Here is a 27,134-nt window from a genome sequence, read left to right as displayed (position 1 = left end):
AGGGTACTTGTACATCCTAAAAACAACGACACTAAATAAAGATCTGGGAGTAGTCACAAGTAATAAAAGCAAGATCAAAGCTAAACTAAAAAACTAATAAAATATTATGCATCTAATAAAATTGAGAATGGAAATGGGGAATGTGTCAAAGAGACAACAACCCGACCAAATAAAAAACAACAACAGAGGGTCACCAACAGGTCTTCAATGTAGCGAGAAATTCCCGCACCCGGAGGCGTCCCTCAGCTGGCCCCTAAACAAATATATACTAGTCCAGTGATAATGAACGCCATACTAATTTCCAAATTGTACACAAGAAACTAAAATTGAAATAATACAAGACTAACAAAGGCCAGAGGCTCCTGACTTGGGACAGGCGCAAAAATAATAAGTTATCAGTTATTACATATCCAACATCCAAAGGATTAAGTGTGAAGAAGTCTACCGTAACTGTAAACAGTGGATTTTTTGTTATAACATTGTGGGCATATTATTTTTGATCTCGATGATTTCATATATTTTGACGAATTTATGACAGTTTTATTTCCGAAATAAATGATGGTCCGAACTATTAAATCGAGGATAATGAATGAATCAGAAACAACACAATTCAACAGTTACGGGTATCCTTCTCTAAACATGTATTAATTAAAGTTACGAATATCAGTCTATACAGTTACCCATATCCTTGGGATTTTTTAAAATGATGATTTCTCCATTAAGCAGTTGAACTATGAAAAGAAGCTTTGCATTTAAGTTTCAAACTTAGCAATACTTCAAATAAGACACGAAATACCCAAGAATAATACAGAATTATTAAACAATTGACAAAGAAATATTGACCAGAAACATAGTCTGCAGTTACGTAGATCACATTTACCCCAGTGATGATGGAGAAGAAATTTGTCAGTATACGGATATGGATAGTTAATTGCTCATTTCTAAAAAAAAAAAATAATAATTATGCTAACACTTGATATGTTAATAGTGTAATACAAATAGCGGGGAATCCGGTGAAACAAATAATGAAAAAAAATAGATTAACAAAATTTCACCTTTAATTTATTGTGTTTAAATCTGCTATCCGAGTCCTTATGAAGAAGGTTGCAATGACTATTTGTTCCTCGACAATTTTTATTAAGGCAACAACTAGTCCTTGACATGGGCCATGATCAAAAAAGTTTCAATGCAGCGACTTTTTATAATGTATAAATACAGTCGCCTCCAATTAACAATTAACGACAATCAATAAATCGTTTATTTATTCTTGTGTACAAAATAAAATCATTAAAAGACAACCCTCCGCCGGAAACCAATTAACGTAGAAGATACCAGTTATAGCTAACCACTGGGGTCCTCGACAAGGAACAAAACCCATACCGCATACGGTCAATTATTAAAGGCCCAAAAATAACAAATGCGAAAGAGTTTAAAAACGAAAAAAATAAAACGTTGCCTGGGTTGGACGTATTTGCTGGCGCCAAACAATCCGCCACCTAACCTGGGACAGTGGTGTAACAGAACAACAAAAGAACCAACGAAATAAACAGTTCAAAGTGACTTTGCTCGTTAAATTGATACAAAAAGACAAACCAACTAACAAAAACACAATAGACAAACAGTATAGTACTAAGATCTGAGAGTAATCGTAGATACTACACTGAAGCCTTTCAAAACCCAAAACAACTAATGAAACAGTCATGCGTTTAAGACTAAAACATCATTCAGATAACATCCAATGTATTTTGAAAAAAGTAAAGACGTCTATCGGGCAGGAAAACATGGCCTTGTGTTTACATTTATTCAATTAAGTGCAATCTGAAAATGAAACTTAAATGTATACATGGTATAGTGACATTGTAATGAACAGGTCGCTTTACAAACGATTGCCGCATTCTTCATTCTGGTTCGTTTAATAAAAGTAATCAAAACTAAGATCATATTAGAAATAAAGAAATTATAAAATAAATTAGTCAAAATTATTAACTATGCCGAAAAGTTTTTTAATCAATGAATTATTATAAGGAGGCGGGTAATGAAATCACTATGTAAATAGCAAGTTTAACAGAAATCAGTATAGCATATATAATAATGTAAATGTTATTTTTAAGAATCTTTTCTCGTCCACTGATTAGTAACATTATTATGGACTTTTATGTAAAGCCGTGCAGGTGATCTATTGATATAATTATGCCGTTGGTTATTAGGAGTACCTCGGTCGGTACTTCTCGCGAGAATTTGCGTTGGTTTGTTGTCAACGATACTGCCCAGACAAGTTGGTCAAATAAATATTTCACCTCAACACAGACGACGAGAATGGATGAATTTCAAACAGGAGAGGATGTAAGTTACCACTTAATTAAACAACAAAAGCATTTACATTTAAGATGGTTAAAAGTAAATGATTAGCAATGACTCATTATGCACGTAAACATATACTAAACAAGGAACTTTGGTCGATGGATCAATTTCTATCAAATCAGAAGTGATATTATGATCATATTTATCAAGTGTAGAAGTGGGTTAATTATTTATTGTTGATCGTTGACCGGCACTAGCCACATATTCGTTCCTTTCCAAGGTAACAGCTGCTCTACTTGTCATACAATGATACATGTATAGTTACTTGTATATATATAGATCTACTCGAATCTTGCCAGTGGCAGTACCACTTAGACCAATTTAGAGTGCTTTTCAATGAATAAATGTTGCTGGTTGAGATTAATTGTCTGTGTTGACTATAACTGATTTATTTATAATATGAGGCAGGCATTACCTGTGAATGGGGACGAAGTTTGTTTAAATTAATTTTTTTGTAACTTAAATATTTGTTAAAAAAAGAAACGGAAAAACCATAACGTTTCCGATTTTGGTTCTGTTGTTATGGATTTTACTTGTGACGTTATTTAAGTTGTGACGTCATTTTCAATTTAAACGAAGAAACACAATGCATCAGGTAACGTTTATTCATACCAAAGACAAAGAATGATTAAAAATGAAATATTGGTATTGTGTTCCTTGAGTTCCTATATTTTACTAGACTAATCAAAGTCTCACGACAACAAGACCGGAAGAAGGAAGTAGAGTTATGTGTTCTGCGCAGATCTGGAAATCCAAAAACACGACAAAAAAAAATTGAACGATTTTGAGTTCATTAGTACAATGAAAAATTTGTCAAGTTTGCAATATTATTGTTTAAATTTGATTCAATTTGTTGTTCGATTCTAGCTTCGAAACTTCTAGTTCTTCTTCAGTATCAAGAATCAACAAACAAACTTGCAACACATTAGTGTTTTTATCATGTTTATAATACATGTATCATAACCAAAAGAGTAAAATATAGAATTGTATATGTAGCCTAGGTAAAGTGAATCCATGGCAACATCAACTATACTCACTCTTATGCAAACTTCAATTTCTTTTATTATGTTTATTCTGTGTATATGATATTTATTGTTTTTATTTTTCAGACCGCCTTTGTTGTAGATGAAGTGACAACCATAATTAAGGAGGTATGTTTCTTTAGTCAGTTTAGTGTCATTGATTAACATAATAACTTTACACAAAATTGTTAATCATCAGCAGATACATGTAGGGTAAACACATCTTCAACTGTAAATATCATACATTCTACACACAATGTATTAAGAAACCCTTCACAGTCTAACATCTCATACTCTTCATATGAGTTCAGTGTTCCACTAATAATCTGATAATGTAGGATAAGAAAAGTCCATTTAATTTGAAAAATCAAAAAGGTCAAAAAAATATTACTTCAATTAAATGTATCAATATTCAAATTAAAATAGGAACTGTCAAATTTGACTAAAAAGTTTATAATGAATTTTTCTTTGATGCAGTCCTTACTTGGTCCCGTCCTCATATGTTCTATTATATCATAACTTAACTACCTTAAAGGATTTCTTTCTACAAGGTATTTTTCTATTAAATATATGCTTAAGCTTCAGACTAATTGGAGAACAAATATAATCAGCTATTTATTAAATATCATGCTCCATATCGAAAGATTCAGTAATAATGAAATTTTCATTTTAGTCCATAGAAGGTGCCATTGGAGGAAACTCATACCAACATAATAAAGTGAACCAATGGACATCAAATGTTGTAGAACAGTGCTTGAATCAACTGACCAAATTGGGCAAACCATTTAAATATATTGGTAAGTATGTGACTGGATAATGGGTATCATCATGACAGTAACTTGTAGTTGACAATATCTTTTTAATGTCATCAAGTCAAATAATTGTAAAAGAAAAAAGCTAGACTTTCCAAACTACACATGTACATTGTACAGTGTATTGTAACGATCAAGTTGACAAATAAATATCCTTATGCCAAAATACATGAACATGTATTTTCCAATCTTATTCATTTGATAAAAATAAAACATACAAATAGTAAAACCAGGTTTGCTTTGTTTCAACCAAAATCAATATTAATTTTGAAAATTGTGATATAAAGTTTCCTTACTTGCATATATAATAGATATTATATTAAATTTTATTTTAATCAAAAGTTAAGTTTGTCAAGTAAACATACAAAATGTAACTGTTAGCTCAATTTTAGAGCCATATAATTATATGTTGATTTTCATTTAGTAACATGTGTCCTCATGCAAAAGACAGGAAGTGGACTACATGTGGCTTCTTCCTGTTTGTGGGACAACCAGGCTGATGGTCAGTTAATACAGATGTGTATACCTCAACATTTGTTCAGACTTATTTTGTTATTGCATTGGGATAATATGGAATATAAACCTTTGATATTTTTACATATATAGAATGAAATCCATTTGTATACATATTAACATACATTGTACCAGTTCAACTATCAGTTGTTATTAGAGCCTTTAGTCTTTGTAAAAACATATTAAACAAATCCATTGTCAATTTTTTAAGATTGAAAAAAATGTTTCAGAAAATTGATTTCTGTTCTAGCATGACTAGTCTGATTTTCAGACTTTTGGAGAAAAAATAACTTTGACATGATTCCTATGTCCAGTACAAAGTTTGCCAGTTCGGCAAAACCAAACACAATGGTACAATATATGGATGGCTATACAAATGTATTGGGTATTTTTCTTCTCCCTATTCCTTATACATGTAGCTTGTTATTTTGCTTACAGTAACCTGTGTAATTATGCAGAAGAATGGTGCTGGTTTACATACTGCAAGTTCCTGCTTCTGGGATAACTCGACAGATGGTTAGTTATCATAAATTAAAGGAACCAGATTCAAGATGGCAAAAAAAATATGTGGCTGATTGAATTTACATTCTAACATAATAAGATTTATGTCTTTTATGAATTTTATTTGCAATTAGCAATGATTAGTGGGAAATAAAAAAGAGAACTAAGCATTACAATTATAAAAGTAATGGTGGTTGCAGTTAACAATATGGGTCTGAAAATTCCTGTATTACAGTGCATGGTTTAATACTGTTTAGCTAAACATATAAGACAATAATCTGTTAAAAAAAGATAAAAATATTATTATTTTATTGAGTGCCATCATGAATCTGTGTTAGCATGTTAATTACTTTTAGTGGTATGGTTTAATTTTTTACATTCATTTATTTTTATATCATTGTCATTTACTATTCCCTCAAGTCTGAGAATCTTGTTTTTGTTTTATGTTTATAAATTCTACCTACATGTATTAATGCATGATTAAGTGGGATCGGATATTTCTCTACTCTACATGTTCAAGATAAAGAGATGTGTTTATAAAATATGATCTTTCCCATGATAAATACTTAAACAAAGGAATAGTTATTATAGTCATTATTTTACCAAAACATGAGTGTAAATTTACCATACATGGTCTTAAATTAAAGTATGGTGTGTTTAGTCTGTAAAAAAAATATTTCACAAGTGATGACAACCAGTCAGGGCCAAAATTATATATTTGACAAAAATTTCTTTATTCTTACTTTTTTTTGGATTGGGAAATTACATGCACACATTTACACTAAAACAAGTTTATATTTTGTGAGATTCTATATAAATAGCTTAATAGCTATAATAAAGCTTTTCTTTAATTATTTTCTCAGTTTTTTGGCTTTGCACATGTAAAATGTTTCCTGAAAGAAAACATGTATAAAAAATCTAAATTCAGCAGATATCTTTTTTGTTTTCATGACAAAGTTGTATATTATTGAAGAAATTGTGACTTAAATTAAATAGCACTAAAAGCTTGTGAAATTCTTAAAATATCTTGATCTTGTTTATTTCCAAACATTACAAAATGTACATGTGTCTCGCTACATTGAAGACCTGTTGGTGACCTTCTGCTGTTGTTTTTTCTATGGTCAGGTTGTTGTCTCTTTGACACATTCCCCATTTCCATTCTCAATTTTATGTTGGTGACATGCTATATCCTATAACATCTGACATGAAAATTTACTGCTTAATTAATAATTATGTAGAACAGAGTCTACAGAATTTAAAATCATTTTTTCCGGATATTTAAAATTGATATAGAATGTAAATTAATTAATTTCAATTATTATTGTGTACTGTGAATGCATTTTTATTTGTTGAATACCAGTTTTTCACAGATTCCGTGGGTACAGAGAGGGGGGATAGGACCTTTATCGGGACTCTGGGATCGGGTGTTTTTAAGCTCGGATTTCGGGATTAACCCTTTCAGGATCCAGGAATCCTTTTTTTCGGATTTCGGGATGTCAGGATTTGCTTTATTTAAATTCGGGACCTCGGGATTTCGTTTTTTCAAGTTCGGGATTTCGGGATCAAGACCCCTCCTATCCCCCCTCTACAGAGGAACCAAGAATTCAAATGTTCAATGAATTACACATTTTCTATAGGTTTTGTGGCAAAACCTTGAAATCAAATATCCATGAAAATGCAAATTTGCTCAATCCACAAAAATTGGTACCCACGAAAATGAATGAATCCACAGTAGAAGAGAGTCAACTGAATTTTAAAATTGATATTGGATGTACGTGAAATTGAGGTGGTACCTAACACTACAGGGAGATAACTCTGTAAAATCATCTAAACGTTTTAATTACGTTGTGTTGTTAAGGGAATATTAAGCTTCTCAATGATCAAAATAAGTGTTTGTCAAACTGCTATATCACCAGTGTAATTTTTCTGATATAACGGTTGGTTCAAATTTGTTCAAATTTTTATATTTTTGTCAAAAGGTCAAAGTTAATACTTTGTCAAAATTTCAAGAAAATTAAACGAGCCAAATTAATTTTAGTGTTGGGTACCACCTTAATATCAATTATTTTTATGTGTATGAAATCTAGTCTCTGACATAATTATATAACATAATTCCATCTTTGTTTTTTAGGAAGCTGTACAGTAAGATGGGAAAACAAGACAATGTACTGTATAGTATCAGTATTTGGACTGACGATCTAATCACCTTGTGACAACATTGAACAATTTGACTGTTAAACATCTATGTATATAATGTAAACAAGGATTTTATTTATGGAGGAGGAGCATTTATTATATTATCATGGGATGTTGGTGTACCAGCTGACAAAGCAGAACATTCCAATGTGATCGTCAGATTATTTCCTAAAACATTCTTTTCATTAATTTTGAGGAAACATTTTGACTTTCATACTCTCTGTGTAATTTGAACAAATTAGAGCCTAAAAAGTAATCTGCTTGAGATTTTTTTTTATTTTCATTTCTGCAATATTTATGAGCTCTTCCTACAAAAAACAAATATTTGTACATGTTAATTTATCAAAGAAAATTATTATTTGTTTATTTGTTTTGTTCTGTGATATTTTACATGCTTTGTACTTATTTGATCATTTAGTACTAACGAATTAGTTATTTATTTTGAACAAACAAGTGTGGTAAAGTGTAGATTTTTAAACCAATTAACACATTTTGCATGGTTGTTTGTTTCATAGATAATTTATGCAGATCTTTCTGTCATTGTCAAAAAGAAAGCCATCAATACCAGCCTGTCAACTTGCTGTATTTATCATATTATAGAAAATTATTAAATTGTGTTCACAAATTGAAATTCTTGTTGTTAAAAAAGAAGATGTGGTATGATAGCCAATGAAACATTTCACAAGAGACCAAATGACACAGAAATTATAGGTTACTGTACGGCCTTCAACAATGAGCAAAGCCCATACAGCATGGTCAGCTATAAAAGGCAGCATAATGACAAATATAAAACAATGCAAATGATAAAACTAAGCAGTCTAAGGGCTTGATTTATGTACAACAAAAAAAAGCTAAAATAAATATGTAATACAGCAACAAATGACAACCACTGAATTACAAGCTCTTTTACTTGGGACAGGCACACACATACAGGATGTGGTGTGGATAAACATGTTAGAGGGTGTCGGGGACAAATAGAGACAATCACATTACGCGGGATTCATACATGTACTTATATGCGTTACCGCTCTCTATATGTAACGTCATGGTTGCTATGTATTAACGTCATTGTATCTTACCAGCATTAAATCATCCATTTGTATAGACGTCTTTTTCTCTATTCAAAACACAACGCAACTACAACTTATACGATCACGAGATTGGTACCGAGACCAGGAGAGAAGATGGATTCGTCGAGAATCAAGTCTATTCGAGCTGGAAATAGAGCCGCTGTCACGAAATTCTTCAAGAAACTAGATGAGCTGAACACCGATTCGAAGATGGATATTGACATTGCAGGTCCAATTATTGACGCTATAGTGAAAAAACAAAGTGTAATTCTTAAACTGGATGAACAGATTTTGGAAAATACATCGGATGAAGATATAGAAGTTGAAATTACAGATGCAGATGAGTATAATTTAGATCTTGAAACAAATTTACGCCGTTATAAGAAATTAGCACAAACAGTTACACGTACATGTACAGAATTATCTCATGAAAGCATCCCAAACACACGCCCTGTCATGAACATGCATGAAGTCAATTCCGAGACCCGTCCTGTAATGAACACAGAATTCTTCCGAAGATATTCATCGCAAACAACTAATAGTTCACTGTCTAGTCAAAATCACCGCTTGCCGAAGCTAACCCTACCTACTTTTTCTGGGGATATTCTAGAGTGGCAATACTTTTGGGAGTCGTTTGAAAACACAATTCACAGCAATCATACACTAACTGATGTCCAGAAATTCACGTACCTACAGTCACTTCTTGATGCAAACGCTATGAATGTCATAAATGGTTTAAACTTGTCCAGCGCAAACTATCACAAAGCCGTGGAGTTATTAGTAAATCGCTTTGGGAAATCACACAAGATTGTGAACGCTTATATGAAAGCTCTTTTAGATTTGCCAGCACCCTCATACACATTAGATAGTATCCGTAATTTTTCGGATAAGTCAGAGGTTTATATCCGTGGACTAGAATCTTTAGGACAGTGCCAAGATACGTATGGTTCCCTGTTAATCCCAGTTATGCTTGGTAAGCTCCCTATTAGTGTTAAAAGTAATATCACAAGAGAAAACGGAAACGACGACTGGACCCTTGGAAATCTAAGAAAGGCAATACAACGGGAAATATCTATTCAAGAAGCCAGCACTGATAGGAGTGAATCTTATGATATACCTACCGCAAGTTTCCATGCCGGAATTAGTAAGAAAAATGGGTATTACGTAAATAAATCAAAATCTATAAACTATTCTCAAAGTAAAATGTGCACTTATTGCAATGATCAACATTTCCCTGCAGACTGTGAAAAGTTCACCGACAGCAAATCAAGAATGGAGATTGTTAAGAAGAGAAACCTATGTTTCAATTGTTTAGGTAACCATAGAATATCAGAATGTAGGTCGAAAAACACATGCCGTAAATGTCAACGTAAGCACCACACTAGTTTATGCAATGAAACTTCAGTTCAAAATTCACAGAGTCAGAATGTTACAAGTAATACAGAAAACAGCACGCCAATCATGCATACATCTGCTAAACAGGAAAATTCGACCGTCTTTTTGAAAACAGCAATAGCCCCAATATGGTCACAGAATCAGTGCACCGACGCTCACATCCTTTTCGACAAAGGAGCACAACGATCATTTATGACGCAGGAAATAGCCGACAAGTTGAACGTCAAGCCAGACGGAAAGGAAACCCTCAACATATCCGCCTTCGGAAATTCGGACAAGAACGTTCGTCACATGAATAAAGCCACAGTGTTTTTAGAAGCCGACTCAGGAGAGAAAATACCTTTACAGGTATTGATTGTACCTACAATAGCAGCGCCGATTCAGAATAACCGCAGGTACATTTCGCAGCAACTACATTATTTGAAAGGACTAAAACTAGCCCACCCGTTATCAGAGGATAACAGCTTTGATATTTCTTTACTCATTGGAGCAGACCATTACTGGGATGCAATCAAGGATGATATCGTTCGAGGCGACGGACCGACAGCGATGAGCTCAAAAATAGGATATTTGTTATCTGGACCACTTACATGTACAAGAGTACAACGCGATTCACACATGATGCATATATTATCTAGTCACACAAAAGAGGACTACGATATTGAGAGATTTTGGAAATTGAAGTCCCTTGGTATACAAGAAAACGACAAACTTAACACGGAAAAACAGAACATCAAAGAATTTTCATCCTGTACAAAGCAGAAAAAACGTGGTTTCATCGAAAAGGTAGAAGAGAAGGAGGACTCACAGCGCATACACTACATACCTCATCATCCCTTTAAAAAAAAACGACAATGATGAATCGCAAATACTTAGAAGGAGTGTTCGTTTACAAAACCGCAATCAGAGACTGTAATTAATTGAGAACAATTTTCAATCGCTACTTGATTCAGAAATAGTTTTATATGTGATTATAGACTTTAAAGTTTCAAATATTTCATTTCTTTTCATTTATAGATAATTTTCTTAATTTGGATAAATTGCTCATTGTGACTTTAATTGCACAATTTCGCGGCCCCGAGTATGTCGAGGACAAATAGAGACAATCACATTACGCGGGATTCATACATGTACTTATACGCGTTACCGCTCTCTATATGTAACGTCATGGTTGCTATGTATTAACGTCATTGTATCTTACCAGCATTAAATCATCCATTTGTATAGACGTCTTTTTCTCTATTCAAAACACAACGCAACTACAACTTATACGATCACGAGAAGGGATCCCAACACTCCCTCAACATTGAACAGTGGTTTAACAGTACAACATTAAAAAGAACTATAAAAATCAGTTGAAAAAGGTTAACTTATCAGATGGATACAAACAGAAATGCATTTAACAAAAGCAAAGAATGAATGTGGCTGGGTCCCAACAACAAAAAGTATTACAGATCTGGGAGTAAAGAACATTTGAAAGCAGATTTTAATATATAACACTAGCAAATAGCGATTTCAGAATCTAAAGAATTATAGGAAATTTAATTGTTTGCATCTGATAAAGTAAAAAACTAGAGGCTCTAAAGAGCCTGTGTGTCGCTCACCTTTGTCTATATGCATATCATAAACGAATAAAAATTTACAAAACTTAGGAAAATTGTTAAAAATTGACTCCTTAAGGGGTTAATTGGCCATTTTGGGCATGTAGACTTTTTTGTAGAACTTACTTTGCTGAACATTATTGCTGTTTACAGTTAATCTCTATCTATAATAATACTTAAGATAATAACCAAAACGGCAAAATTTCCTTAAAATTACCAATTCTGGGGCAGCAACCCCACAACAGGTTCTCTGATTCATCTGAAAATTTCAGGGCAAATAAATCTTGAATTGACAAACAATTTTACCCCACGTCAGATTTGCTCTAAATGCTTTGGTTTTGGAGATATAAGCCAAAATCTACATTTTACCCTATGTTCTATTTTTAGCCATGGCAGCCACCTTGGTTGGTTCAGGTTGGCCGGGTCACTGGACACATTTTTTAAACTAGATACCCTAATGATGATTGTGGCCAAGTTTGGTTAAATTTGGTCCATTAGTTTCAGAGGAGAAGATTTTTGTAAAAGTTAACGACAGACAACAGTCACCAAGTGATGAGAAAAGCTCACTTGGCCCTGTGGGCCAGGTGAGCTAAAAAAAAAAGTATCCCTTGATATTATGTCAACAGTTGTCTGCAGAAAAAATAGGCAGTAATGAAGTTCAGTCTTGTATGTGAAACCTGAAATCTCAAAGGTTCAATTGAACTTTTCTTATTACTTGTTGTCCATCGTCATCCATACAATAATCTTGACAAAAATTGTACCTTTCTTGATGATTGTTTCTTAATTTCTTTAATTTACCTTTTATATTGAATTAGATAAAAAATAATAGATAGAAACTCAAAGCGTTAAAAAAAATGTCAAAAATTATCAGCAAGACAAGATCAATGAGTCAGCATGCTAGAAATTTTTGGTCAACTCCTACAATATACATGAAGGTGTGTTCCTGTACCAAGTCAGGAATATGGCAGTTGTTATCAAATAGTGGGGGGGGGGGGGGGGGATAAAGTTATTTTCTGGAAAAAAATATGCTGATCCCCAATTTGATGGAAAAAAAATAATCTGGCCAAGCATATGCATATGAAAAAAAAAAGTTCTGAATCCAGATTTCCCCTTCACCTTATGGTTAAATGTTGCGAGAACAAAATGATAGCTTTGAAAAACTAAAACAATAAGGTCTTTCTAGCGGCTGGCATATTTCATCTGAACTTGACTTCATTAGATTGATGATTGATAATGTAAAGTTTAAGTGGCATTTGAAGTACAATCTTTATCTGAAAGACATCAATTCAATCATGATCTGTAAAGCTGTTTCACTTATTTCAACAGTGTGTACTGCTGTTACTTTTTATAATCCTGGAACATATGCATATAAATTCTCAACATTTCCCGACTTTTTTCGAAGAACTATAAATCAGAGCTTACGGAAAATTGCAAAAATCTTCCATGTGAAGATTTTGACATGGGATGTGGAAACTTAGTTCACAATTTCCCTTCAGTTTGTTCAAGAGGACATTCCTGATCAACAAAAGTTGGATTCACAGCAGAAATTAACTTGCAATGATTATATCACTGCATAATCATTATCCTTATAAAACGTCTAAATCGATATTTGTTTATGATAACACACATTTTTGGGCAGTTCATTCCTTAGTTTATGTTACATGTCAATTGTTGCTTTAGATTATCAAATTAAAGGTTAACAAAAGGGAGCCCTTATCATACCTTCTTATAGTTACAGAATTATAACTTTCTGTGGCAACAGCATCTAGATATAAACCAAAACTACAAAAAATGATCAATAATTTATTCATAAGCAATAGGTTTCCCTGAATATGAGGTTGATTCCTGTTCTAAACTAGCTTGAGAGTCTGTGTCATTAGAATTCTGCAAACATGATTTACTATCTTGTTGAATTGACAAATTTCCAGGGTTCTGTGACAGTACATCCTTATTCTGAATATACCGTGGATCAATAATGTTCAGTTTTGGTTTGGGTGGTTGTGACACGGGTGTAAAGGATGTTGCCTGTACATTTGCAATTTCATTTGAATAACCAGCTGAGGATGTTAAATTCACTTGATCAGAGCTATAATTGTTCAAATTGTCAGGATGCTGACTAAAATTTTCCGTAGCTTGCTGATTTCCAGAATTTGAAAACTGCTGTGTATAATCTTTGGTAACATTGCTTACATTCTGTCCAACATAAGCAAGTGATTGTTCATTAGAAACAGAAGTTTGATAATTTACATTTAGCGGAGGTTGAAACGAAATTTCAGGATTCTGATAATTAGGCTGACTGGTATCATTGCTTACATCATGTCCTACATAAGCATGTGATTGTTCAGATGAAACCGGAGTTTGGTAATTAACATTTGCTGGAGGTTGAAATGGAAATTCAGGATATTGATAATTTGGCTGACTATAGTTTTGTTGATTATTTTGTAATGTCACTATATTTGGTGGCGGCACTGAGACGTCAAATAATGGAACATTGAAATCCATTGCATCATTCACGGATTCATGGGAACCAACACCTTTAACATCAGAAGGTAGAGGAATGCTTGATAGGTTATCTATGCCTAAAGATGTATCAGGGTGGTTTCTTTCTTTCTTCTTATTTGATGTTAATGGATCCCTCTTTAGTATTACAAATTTAGAAGTTTCAGTTGTTTGGCTAGTGTGTACTGTTTGTTTTTTGTTTTGAAAACCAGATTTATTCTTATCATCTGCATATAAAGACATTGGAGGGGCAAAGTCTTGATTTCTTTCTTGTCTCCTGTCTTCAAAGTATTTTTCCTCACTTGTTGGTTGAAATAATTCTACAAAAAGAAATATAAATTTAAGTTTTAGTGTAACATGTAAATGAAAACACTGTATTGTTTATTGTGATATTCATACAGTAGCAAATTATTAATCTCAAATGAAGAAAAGATGACAGAATATCTATAATAATTTCTGACAGAGCACTATAAGATATCATTTTAAAATTCAAGAATGTTGTGTGAATTCATTCATTTTTGTGGGTGAAGGAAAATTGTATTTGTCCAAATACATTTGTTTTCAATTTGGGAGTTTTGACAGACTCTGTATACATGCCTATTTATGTTAGTTTTTCATTGAATATCTAAAGTTTGCATTAATCTATACCATCATAAATCTATAAGTGTTAATTGAAGAATAATAAATCCACAGTATCTCTCTCATGCATAGTTATATTCCTTGACCAGGTTCGACTATACTTTTGGTCCTTTTGGTTTTTATCAGCTCAATTTGCATTTCTTTATGGCTACATTTTAATGTTTGATATTCAAACAATTCAAATAGACAATTTTCATATAACCAACTTTTAGCACAGGATATAATTTTTCAGCCGGTTACCTACACTATAGTAGGACCTCCTGGTACTAGGTCAAGGAAGAGCAACCAAAAGAAGTAAAAACCAAACACATAATAGGTGCAATTTTGTGGAAAATTTAACTCTTTTCCAATGATTTTGTTGTGTATGCAAAACATAAAATAATTAAGTTTTCCCCATTATTGCACCGATTGTAAGCTTAAAGCTTGATTTTTCTTCTTAAGTTGCTCTTACTTGACTAAGTACCATGATGATTCTAATACAGAAATGGTAGCCTGTTGAAAAAACACATGTCCAGAGTCAAAATTCTGATATATGAAAATAGTCTATTATAAACTGTAGCTATTCACTATCAACTTTTCCTCCAATATTCCTTACTTTCTTTGCCTTTGTCCCACTCTCTCGTAGGTTGGTTGTGCCTTAAACTTTCATCTCTGGTCAGTAGTTCTGGTTTTATGGGTCCTACAGGGACCATTTCTTCCAACTTTGGAGCAGGGACCATTTCTTCCATCTTTGGACCAATATCAGCATCTTCATCATCCTCTGTAAAATAAATTCATAGAATAAATTTATTTGAAAAATCCAAAACTCTGGAAAAGATATTTGAAGAGTTAAGGGCATACGATACAGTTTTGATCCCGTATTTACATTTTAATAAAAATTTCCATATAGACTATTTTTTACCTGATTAAATCAAATATGTAATAAAAAATATGCCTTCATGTGCTACTTTTTGAGTAAAAAGAGGGCGAAATTTTGTATATTTGATCAAAATTCAGATTTGTGGCCGTATTTTCCCTTTCGAAAGAAACTTTAAGACATAACTTTTTTGTTTTAAAAGATAAACACGAATTGTTTTTTGTTAAACAATTTGAAATTTCTGTATTTTATAAGTATTCTAAAAAAATATACATTTTTTATTCAGAAAAAACTCATATTTATCAAATGTTCATGAATGTAGAAAAAAAAACATCAATTTTTGCTGTATATTTATCAAATTAAAACAAATTGCACTATTTACGTTTTAATGAAAATTGGCACACATAATCTTCTCGCGTAATCAAACAAAATGGCATTTTAAAACAGAGGGGTCCATGAACTCGTTTTCAAGTTAAATAAGTTCAAATGATAAAAATCAGTCGAAAACTGCATCTTTTCCTGATAAGTCATAGTTTGACGTCGAGAAAATAACAATTTACGTTAGCAATGTCATTACCTCCCCTGTAACTGTATCTTTACCCTTAAGATAAAAATTTCAAAAATTCTAGAATTGTAGTACTAATTTCAGCTAAAATGTTAATTGACCTTGACTTTACAAATATGTCACCACAGTAATCCCTCTTTCAAGAAAAAAAAATGCTTCCCAAAGAGAGAATGATACACTCTTTGTAAAATAAAGGTTAGATCTCGAAGGATATGGTCACCAAACAGTGTTACAGACAAAATTTTATGGCACTATAAAAATTGCCAATTGCAACCAAAAATCCATAGTGGAGCAGGACCAGCCTTAGTTACCTATAAATTGAGATCTCCACTTTTAATGGTTGGATTTGTGTTGCTCATTTATTTTATGTGTAGACTGTTGATTGTCTTTTCATAATTTTCTTTTTTTCATGGTATTGTCATATTTCTTCAACTTACAATCTTTAGTTGTACCCTTGGTACCTTTAACCTCATTTTATGTTAATATTATATTTTATCCATGTTTAAGGGGGTAGGTAGACCTTGGTTCAGGGAGATAACTCAATAAATCAGTAATGCGTTTGTAAAAGTCAAGTTTCATCAATGTTTTTTAAGCATTTACCTGAAACAGTGTGGAAATAATCTATGTTACCTAGAAGCTTAGAATATATTTATGAAAGTGGTTGACACAAACATACTGATGATTTTATGAGTTATCTCCCTTAACCTAGGTCTGCCTCCTTAAAATATTGTAAAAGATCAAATTGAATAATACTTCATGTGCACATACTTAGTAGAGCATCTGGCACTATAGATCCTCCTTCTCTTATTAACTTTCTCTGTTTAACCTTTGCCAATCTAGCATCTAGCATAGCTTTCCTTTTTTCTTTTAATTTTTCCTTTTTTGACCTTTCATCTTGTGTCTACAAGAAATTTGAAAAGAAGATAACAAATGTATACATGTACCATAAAGACCAAAAAAGGCACTAAAATGAAAATCCCAAAATCAAATGTGTTTGTATACTTTTTTGATTATTTTAATTGGTTGTTGATGTTTTAATGCCACTTTTATGTGCCATTTTTGTGCTGGTTTGTTGCGGTAAGTTTGAAAAGGTGGTGGAAGCAGGAGTGCCCTAAAAAAACCACCAACCTTCAATAGGAAAACTGACAATCCTAGTCAATTAAGATTGGAGTTGAGTGCACCTGCACAAAAGGGGTTTGAACTGTAAAATTCATTAAATATTTCCTGGCATATCTAACCTGTGATTTTTACATCAGGTTATGTATAAGTAATTTGCCAGTTTTGTTTCTACTGTGTCATTTCTATCCTGTTTCGTCACATTTCAATGGACAATGAAACAAGTTGGGTATGGTAAATTTCCTATTATGAAAAAAAGTCCCGATGAGATATAAGATATGAAGACCCTTATTATTCCAAAAGTCAAGTAAACTAGAAGGAAATCCAAACTTGATCTGCAAGTCATTACCGGACCCTTATGTTCTAAAAATGATAAGCTCAGATCTGATGAATTCTAAAAAAAAATATGAATAAGTTTTATATGTTTCTGAAACTTTGTATGTCCAAGGGCTATATATTTCTGCCAAGTTGTTTCACTCCAAAGCAGTGCATACTCTATCTATAAATAATTTTTTAATTAACACTAATGAACCAACAAGAGTGCACACACGGAAATGTCTCGCCTTCTTTACTAATTATTGATATTATGTTGATAGTCCTAAGTATAAAGCTTAATTACAACTGTCACATAAACTTAACATTAACCAAGATAGCTAAACAAAACCAATGAACCATAAAAATGAGGTCAAGGTCAGATGAACCATGCTAGGCAGATATGTACAGCTAACAAAGCTTCCATACAACAAATATAGTTGACCTACTACTTATAGTTAAGAAAAATAGACCAAAACACAAAAACACTGTGCAATGAACCGTGCAATTGAGGTCGTGGTCAAATAAAACCTGCGGGACTGACATATAGATCATAATATATTTCCATACACCAAATATAGTTGACCTTTGGCATATAATATTAGATAAAAAGACCAAAACTTAAACTTAACTTTGACCACTGAACCATGAAAATGAGGTCAAGGTCAGATGACATCTGCCCGCTAGACATGTACACCTTACAATCATTCCATACAACAAATATAGTAGACCTATTGCATAAAGTATGATAAAAAAAAGACCAAAACACAAAAACTTAACTATAACCACTGAACCATGAAAATGAGGTCAAGGTCAGATGACACCTGCCAGTTGGACATGTACACCTTCCAGACCTTCCATACACCAAATATACTAGCCCTATTGCTTATATTATCTGAGATATGGACTTGACCACCAAAACTTAACCTTGTTCACTGATCCATGAAATGAGGTCAAGGTCATGTGAAAACTGTCTGACGGGCATGAGGACCTTGCAAGGTACGCACATACCAAACATAGTTATCCTATTACTTATAATAAGAGAGATTTCAACATTACAAAAATTCTGAACTTTTTTTTCAAGTGGTCATTGAACCATGAAAATGACGTCAAGGACATTGGACATGTGACTTGAGGAAACTTCGTAAAATGAGGCATCTATATACAAAGTATGAAGCAACCAGGTCTTTTACCTTCTAAAATATAAACCTTTTAAGAAGTTAGCTAACACCGCCGCCGTAGCCGCTGCCGCCGGATAACTATCCCTATGTTGCAGGCTCGACAAAAATAAAATCAATATTGGCAGACAAAAAATTCTCGCCAACACAGAGATGAATAGATGACAAAATGACTAGGAAAGGGGGTGAGAAAATAAAAATCTTATCGAGGTAAAATTCAAACCTGTTTTCTCAATTGATTTAAAGTATCTAACTGTTCCTGACGTCCTGCTTCATTTCTGTCAAACTCGAAGAAACCCACACCATGAGATCTCTTTTCTAAAAAATTAATTTAACTATAATATTATTACATCTACAGAATTTAATTTAATTTTTTTCACATTACTTTGAAAATATTCAATCTTGATCCAAACTGTAATATCAAGCACTGCTGTAAAAGCAGGAAAAAATAAAACAGATGTATGAACATCATTGTCAACCATTTTCAGTTTTGTTTTTCAAACAAATCATGAGATTATTGATGTTTTAATCATAAAGACTGAAATGTTTACCGCAATTACATAGAATAAGTCAAAATTCTGTGGACGAATATAAGGCATATCCTATATTTTCCTTATCTTCTCTGTTTTTATATTGACTTTCACAGATTATACTCAGATATTCGACTTATTAAAAATAACAACCATATGCCCAACACTTCTTTTTTCAATACACTTTATATTTTACCATCAAATCTGACATTAGAGTAATGTATAGGTCCATTCATTGCTTCTAACTCTTCTTTCTCCCATTTCTGTCTCAGCAATTCTCTTCTCATATCATCAGACATAAGGGTTGGTAAGGCATTATCTTTTTCTTCGTCCTCAATCCTTCAAATTTTTACAAAAGATTAATATCTGCCATTTATTGTTAATTATATATATAATGAGACTGAAGAAATACAATTTAAAACAGGGATAAATCATATTCAGTCTTAGTCTGTGGATTCACAGAAGGACAGTGTATTTCTATGAAAAGTTATTCATGTAGAATGATATACATAACTCACCACTTTATTTTAATTAAAGAAAAATAGGAAATGTGTCCTTCTGACACAGATGATGCCAACTCTTGCATACAAAGTAATAAAGAGACATGCCTCAAAAACTGAAAAAGTGCTGCCACCCTAATCGTACTTGATTTGAGTTTTGTAGTAATAAGCATTTTTTCAAGTAATAAGCATGTTTTTTCTACATTGACTAGAGGTAAAAGGGAGGGTTGAGATCTCAAAAAACATGAATAGCCCCGCCACATTTTTGTGCCTGTCCCAAGTCAGGAGCCTCTGGTCTTCGTTAGTCTTATTTGATTTTTAATTTTAGATTCTTGTGTATATTTTGGAGTTGCATTGAAGACCCATTGGTGGCTTCGGCTGTTGTCTGCTCTTTGGTTGGGTTTTTTGTCTCTTTGACACATTCCCCATTTCCATTCTCAATTTTATTGTGTATAAGTTTCATAACATTTTGTTAAGACATTTGAGAGAACAGAAATGAAAAATTCAGCAATTTTCCATTAGGAAAGGGGCATAACATTTAGGAAGTAAAAGTGACAACACCAAAATTTAAACTTTATTTATATTTTGTAGTGATAATCATTGTGTACAAGCATCATAACATTTGATTGAGGCAAACTTAAGTTATAGAATGGAAACGAAAAATTTACCAATTTTTCCATTTGTAAAGGGGAATAACTCTAAATTTTTTAAAGCGATGCCACCAAAATTCATACTTTATTCGTTAATTGTTTTATTGTTAGTTAGGCCATTTGTCATGTTGGGGCTTTTTATAGCAGACTATATGGTATGCTTTTTCTCATTACCTGTCTTGTTTGCCTTGGAGGTCTTTATCTCTTTCCTTTAACATAGACAAGTCTTTCTTCATACATCTTCTAGATCTTCCTAGTGAATCAGTATAATCTATCCTGAAATTATACAATTATCATAACATATGCTGGACATAGTTTTACCATACAGGTGTCAAGCTGTCCAATCTTGAAATAACAAGATTTAAGTCTTTATAAAGACAATGTGTTGATGAAAGCCAAGTTATTGATGTATCAAACCATATTTTTGTTAAATTTAAATCAATTAAATTAAAGGAAAATGTTGGCTGTTCATACTTATTCCATTCTGTGGCTAATGATATCAGTGGGATATAAATTTCTTCATATTTTTCTTTCAAATTCAATCAACTGCTTTGCAAAGCGCAGCTGGATACCACCCCAGAGGTCCAACCCTAAACAGTAGGGACAGAAATGGACACAATATTTGTGCTTGATACAGCTCTGTATTTGGATTATAATTAAATATGTTAAATATTTGACTCATTATAGGTTATAATTTAATTTATATTCAATTGAAGATTTCTTGATTTTGTGCAAAACACTGCGCTGTTGTGAAATACTAAATAAATCTGTTTATCAGACATTGAATATACAAAGAACTAGTAAAATAAATTGTGACCCCATTTTTTCTTTTTTTATCTCATCTTAAATGGTTTTAAATTTAATGACCTTTATCTAGTGCATAGCTTAAAATATTTCAAAAATCAGCAAATAAATGCCTAATTTTGGTACATTGTACATATTAAGCTTTTTCTAATCACACACAGAAGAGATTTCAGCAGGAAAATAAAAAAAATTTATTAGACTGTTTTTTTCGTAAATTATTATATATCTAATGGATATTTTGCCTTTGGACAATTAAGGCAAACAGTTTGGAAATTTATATACAAATATATTAATTGTTTTTTTCCGTACCATTCTTCTCCTTCGTCCTTAGCGACTGGTATGTCAGCATCACAGATCTGTTCATCTTCTGAGAGCCTATGTCCTTCCTCATCTCTCTGTTTATTCCTTTCTTCAAGTAGGTTGTCAATTACTTTCTTTTGAAAATCAACCAGAAATACTTTGCTCCCATCTTCCTCTGATTACAATGAAAAATAAATTTGTCCATTATAACAAGAATGTGATTATCATGTGATAAATGTCAAATTGCTGAGTTGGCACAAAATAAGTTGTTTTCATGCAAACAATATGCAAACATGTATTGTCTTCTTGAAAGGTGTTGTATAATATATGAAGTTCAACACAACATGGAAACATAAAAATCTGTAGGAGATTTGGCATTGGGACTCAACCCCTATGGATTTTACTAACCCTCTTTGGGTACTATGGGGTTCAGGAGCTAACCATTTAACATGCATAACTTATAGTATAGACCTTATACAAAGACTATATAACTATATATTATTGTATGTTAGCTTTTGATTACATCCTGTTGGAAAAACTATGCTGCTATGAATTATGAATGATATTCCAAAATTTTTTATAAAGGAAGCATTTACTGTACCTGGGATTCCACGTCCTTTGGATATCTGTTCATATAATTTGGACTTTTTCTCTAGTGCTTTCCTGTAATAGACAAAATTTTATAGTATGACACTTTCTAATTAACTTCTCTTGTTCTTATTTTAAAATGTAAGGTTTAAACATTTGCATTGATCATGTTTTTAAACAATCTCAATTAAAATTTGTTCAATCACATGTATGATATTTGTGTATCATGTGTATCAAGTGCTGGTAATGTGGATTCAATTACTTTCATTGAAACCAACTTTAATGGATTACGGGAAAACTATTTTTGTGAATATTAAATTCCTTAGTTTAGCCTAAAGACTAATAGGACTGCATTGAAGTTTCTTAATTTATGGTTTACCTGAGTCTACAGAATCCATGAACATTAGTATCCCACAAATTATAATGAATCCACAGTAAATTAATCTGAAGAAGACTAGGTAATAAACTGTGTGTATGCAGTATTTTTTTAACAAGTAATCAAAAATTATTTCTACTTGATTTGTGTAAGTATTGATGATTTATGTTCTACACATTTTTTTCATGTAATTTTTAAAATTAATTCTCCTGATCATGACTGATTATAGGTTTCTTGGTAAAGATAAAGTAACATTGCTGACAAACAAACCTTGATTTTTCATATTCATTCTCATCTTCTGCTTTACTCTCTAAATCTTTCTGTGCTCTTTGTAAAACTCCTACATTTTGTTTGCTCCATACTGTTGATTTCTACATGTACATAAATTGCATCTATAGTCGCCGTCCGCTGAAATTCGTAGCGGTTATCAGTAAAAATAATTTAAACTATTAATCGCGTTCACCCAAGATATAGGTTTTCACTTTCCATTCATAAATCGTCAAAATAAAACCAGTACTGACCTACCTTTTAAGTAATCACACTGTAATAATTCTGACCTTCACATTTTCAAGAATGTTTTCCATTGTAATTCCGCCATCTTCATTTCTTTGAGGATCCCTTGTTTACATATGACATTCATCACTTTCGAAGTTAACTGTAATGTTCTTTTCATTGACGTGATAAAGTTTCCCGCGCTTTGTGCAAATTTTATGAAATTGAACTTCACAGAAACACTTACTTAGGAAAATGTGAAGGTCAGGATTATCACAGTGCAATCACTTAAAAGGTAGGTCAGTAGTGACTTTAATTTTGGCAATTTATGAATGGAATATGAAAAACTATATCACCAGTGAACGTTGGTTGATAGTTTATATTATTTTTACCGATAATCGATAGGAATTTCAGCTGACGGCGACAATAATTTAACATTACTGATAGATTTATCTAAGTATAGTTATTCAGACCCTATTCACTGATATGTGAGCTATAAAAACTTATATTACCTAAAAAAAATCATGAAATTTTAATTTCTTTATTATCGTTTGTACAATCTAGAATTTGTGGTTATAATCATCATAACTGCTGAATACAATTTAATATGAATAATTTTATCTTAAACATGTTGAAAAAAATATATCCCAAAACTCATGTGATAAACAAAGATAAAAGTAACTTTGTACACCATGTACACAGAAATATTTAACTCTACTCATAATACCTGTAGTTTAAACCATGAACATGCTCAAAGTTTTTAAGCTGAAATTAAAGTTTCTTTCAAAATTGTCTTGGGAGATAATTTTTAGTCTCAATCAAGCTCATAAAGCCGAATCAAGCTCTAGGCATGACATGATTTTTCTTTTTCTTTAGTTTTATAATTGACATCATATTACCTTTTCTGTTTGTTTAAATTTGACATAATTTAAATTTTACTTTTCCATGTTTTCTATACAATGCTATATATGTCTAGATTTGACATAATTTTACCTTTTCTATAGGTCTAGATTTGACATAACTTGTACTGCTGCTCTGTAATTTCTGTTGTTTAAATTCTTCCTGCTTTCTAAAGAGTTCAGCTTTGAGGTCAATTATCTGGAAAAAGTAAAAATCTATGTTATATTCTGACTCAGTTAAATACATTTGTAGATACAATGAGACACAAGCAGCTTCTAAGACACATAAATTTTTCTTCAAGCAAAAATATGTCATTTTTATCATGTTGATATTTGTTTTTTCAGCAACACTAAATATGTAAATATAGTGAGCTACTGCTTACATGTTCACATTGCTGCTCTGCTTGTGTTTTTTGTCAGTACAAGGAATCACATTTTCCTATCATTGCTTGTGGAAGATTTATACTTATCAACTTTAGATATTTATAAACAGGTGTGACTGGATTGCATCCTTTAACTAGTAGATACTTCATGTACTTAATCAGCTGTAAGTGGTTGAGCTAAGAAAGTATTTCTGAAGCTCAGTCTGTTAAAGTGTCATACAGATTGCTCCAACTAGGAATATTACAGAGAAGTTATGTACCACCAAAAAACAAAAGAACTAGAAATATATGCAATATAAACACTAGCCCAAGATTACTCTGACGTCCAACGGTTGTTTTTCCAGACAAGCTTGGACTGTGGGACGTCAGAGCTCGTCCCATATCAAAAAGTGGATATGTGCCCGTCCAAAATAGACAATGATAGATAGACTGCTTCGTCACTTTTGGTGTCAACTAATGGCCTTGGAATTATATAAATCGGGTATCAATTTGTTTATTTTTCATTTTCAATTTCGGACTATATTAACACAGGCACCCTACTTGCAAGATAATTCCATGAAAGCACAGAAGAATATAAATAGAAGTTAGAAATAGGTACATAATGTCAGGGATCTCCATGGATGAAAATTGAACGATGGAAGAACTTTCACCATTACAAACCGTGTCTACGTTGTACAGTGTAGCGCGATCGGAAGTATTTTATCCCTCCATACAAGGAATGGTGAACATGCTAATTCATTGCTTATTTAAATTATATTTATTTGAATTTTCATTATAGAATTAGAAGTATCAATATTTTCATTTATTGCCGTTTTTAACCATTCAAATGCCAAGTCTTCATGGTCCCCCCTTAGTCGAGAATGACCAAAAGCTGTCATGAAGGTCCCCATGTAGATTTCTTGTATTTTTGGTAATTGTTATTGGGGTTAAAAATCATATGATGTGGAGCTTATTTTTCATGGACACTGTCAAATTCAGAACCCATTACCGGTATGGCTGATTTTCAGCAACAACAAAACGATTCGTACGGGTTATGTACATTATGTAAAAGGTTAAAGAGATTTGTAAATCGAACGTTGACAAATGAAAAGGTTTTTAATGACTTTATCTGGCAAATTGATGCTGTGCAACATGCAACTTTCGAGTCTGAATAGAAACCGGAAACGCGGATGTATCAATTTGATTGTAATATACGAAATGAATTCGGAATTACGATACGATATTTCTTTACAGGAAATATTTAAGTTTTTACTTTTAAACTTTTAAAGAAATTCTAAATTATCGTTACAGCAGTACTCGAGTTATTTGCGATGAAATAATATTTACTGTTTTGCGTCTTATTTTGTACTTCTTAAAAAAGGGGGATGCTGATTGCGTAAGTCAAAATAAAGCACGTGTTCGACTTGTTAAATTGTTTTCTTTGTAACTGGATTATGAATTTGTTTATTTAATCTAAATTATCATAATCATTTGCTGAAACTTAGTTGGTTAATTCGACAAATGGATTGTCTATCCTCAGATAGTATTCTCCTGTCTGGTTTGTTGATCTACCTGTACAAGCTCAGGTACAAGTGATTAGCGATCTTAATCCGGATATCCCTCAGGTGTTAGAACTGTATTGGATTATAACATAAAAAGCCTAACGCTTATGCAATTACATGCATTTGATAATTGATAAAAAAATGGCGTCGGGCTACAAAAAACGATGAAGTTTTGAACGATGGCGCAAGACAATTTAACGATGGCACGAGTCATTTGACGATGGCGCAAGACATTTGAACGATGGCGGGGCGCCATCGTTAAACAGGCCATGGAGATTCCTGAATGTAAGGACTATATTGCAAAAACAAGACGTTTTGACCTACATCATGTACATGACTTACCAGAATATCCTCAACAATGCACAGACTCAATTGTAACAGCAAAAACAAAATTAAGTACATGAAGGAAATTACATGCAGGAAGATCCACATAGTGCTAAATGTGCCCATGAGAACAGTTGTGCCATAAGGCCATAAGATCGATGATTAAGGAGGAGCTCTGCCTTGGACAGTTGGATAAATACAGGGGATAGGACTAAGATAGTTTCCTCGAGTATTGCTGTCTTCTATTAAAATAAGCAGTTGTTGAATGATTGCCAATTCGATACAAATCATCAATCAAAATGAAGTTGATGTATAAGTGTATAAAGCCATTTGTAAGCACTGTAATTCTAATTTGACAAAACCAGTATATTTTTATGGACTTCATAGTGCGCTTTCACAGGAATCACCTGCCTCATATTCAATCCCATTAATTATCAAATCAGTTTAAAATGTCTTTCTACGTACAGAAGATGAACTGATATTTTTTGGTTTTTCCATTTCCTCAGGGTCAATTATTTGCTTAAATTTTGTTTTCTTGGTGACACTTTCTAAAAGAGTTTTAAAGATTATGGTATTTTGGTATGTGGTTTTACCAACAGTATTTAAAAAAAGATATAAGACCATTACTGTCTAAATATGAATGCTACACAACTAAACCCGTAGACCAGGGGCGGATGCAGGAATTTTCGAAAGGGGGTGCTAACCCAGGGCACCCAGGGCAAAGGGGGGTGCAAAACATATGTCCCGATACAAATGCATTGATCTGCAAAAATAAAGGGGGGTGCGCACCCCCGGAACCCCCCCCCCCTGGATCCGCCACTGCCGTAGACAACTCGTACCGAATAATGAGTTAACTCGGACCGTTTATAATGATAACCTACACAAAAGGATTAAAACAGGATTTGAAATTAGGCACTGGCTACGGTTACATGGAAATGTTAGATATGGCACAAAATGTGCACCCGAATATAGGTATCTTGTTTTGTTACCCCCATTGAAGCAATGGTTATGTTCCAGACCGTATGAGTATTTGGACCGTACGCGTACGGTCTGGACCGTATGCGTACTTTTTCAATATACGCATACGGTCGGACCGTACGCGTACGGTCTG

At 32.7% G+C, this 27,134-nt stretch overlaps 3 protein-coding genes across 4 annotated transcripts; 2 read left to right on the top strand and 1 right to left on the bottom strand.

Annotated features, from left to right (window-relative positions):
- Positions 1-2,184: 2,184 nt before the first annotated feature.
- On the top strand, positions 2,185-8,036 carry LOC139491437 (dynein light chain Tctex-type 1-like). Of its 2 annotated transcripts, none has more exons than XM_071279134.1 (5): positions 2,185-2,343; positions 3,471-3,512; positions 4,057-4,180; positions 4,620-4,697; positions 7,341-8,036. In XM_071279134.1, exons 1-5 carry the CDS (start codon positions 2,191-2,193, stop codon positions 7,409-7,411), a joined length of 468 nt encoding a protein of 155 aa, XP_071135235.1. In that variant the 5' UTR covers positions 2,185-2,190; the 3' UTR covers positions 7,412-8,036. The 2 variants fall into 2 exon arrangements, with proteins under 2 accessions (XP_071135235.1, XP_071135234.1); XM_071279133.1 differs by lacking the exon at positions 4,620-4,697 and adding an exon at positions 5,147-5,224 and having other exon boundaries at positions 2,186-2,343.
- A 553-nt stretch (positions 8,037-8,589) lies between these two features.
- On the top strand, positions 8,590-10,728 carry LOC139492814 (uncharacterized). Its single transcript, XM_071280968.1, has one exon. It carries the CDS (start codon positions 8,590-8,592, stop codon positions 10,726-10,728), a length of 2,139 nt encoding a protein of 712 aa, XP_071137069.1.
- A 2,533-nt stretch (positions 10,729-13,261) lies between these two features.
- Positions 13,262-26,615, bottom strand: LOC139491436 (coiled-coil domain-containing protein 174-like). The gene is made up of 11 exons (XM_071279132.1): positions 26,489-26,615; positions 23,870-23,974; positions 22,655-22,755; positions 22,022-22,083; positions 21,430-21,595; positions 20,491-20,592; positions 19,363-19,505; positions 18,860-18,954; positions 16,799-16,931; positions 15,205-15,369; positions 13,262-14,290 (listed from the first exon to the last, which is right to left on the bottom strand). The coding sequence occupies exons 1-11, from the start codon at positions 26,519-26,521 to the stop codon at positions 13,275-13,277; spliced, it is 2,121 nt and encodes a 706-aa protein (XP_071135233.1). The 5' UTR covers positions 26,522-26,615; the 3' UTR covers positions 13,262-13,274.
- Between the last annotated feature and the right edge of the window lie 519 nt (positions 26,616-27,134).

The sequence above is a fragment of the Mytilus edulis genome, chromosome 10 (genome assembly GCF_963676685.1).
Source record: "Mytilus edulis chromosome 10, xbMytEdul2.2, whole genome shotgun sequence".
NCBI lineage: Eukaryota > Metazoa > Mollusca > Bivalvia > Mytilida > Mytilidae > Mytilus > Mytilus edulis.
This window is presented reverse-complemented; position numbering and strand designations above follow the sequence as displayed.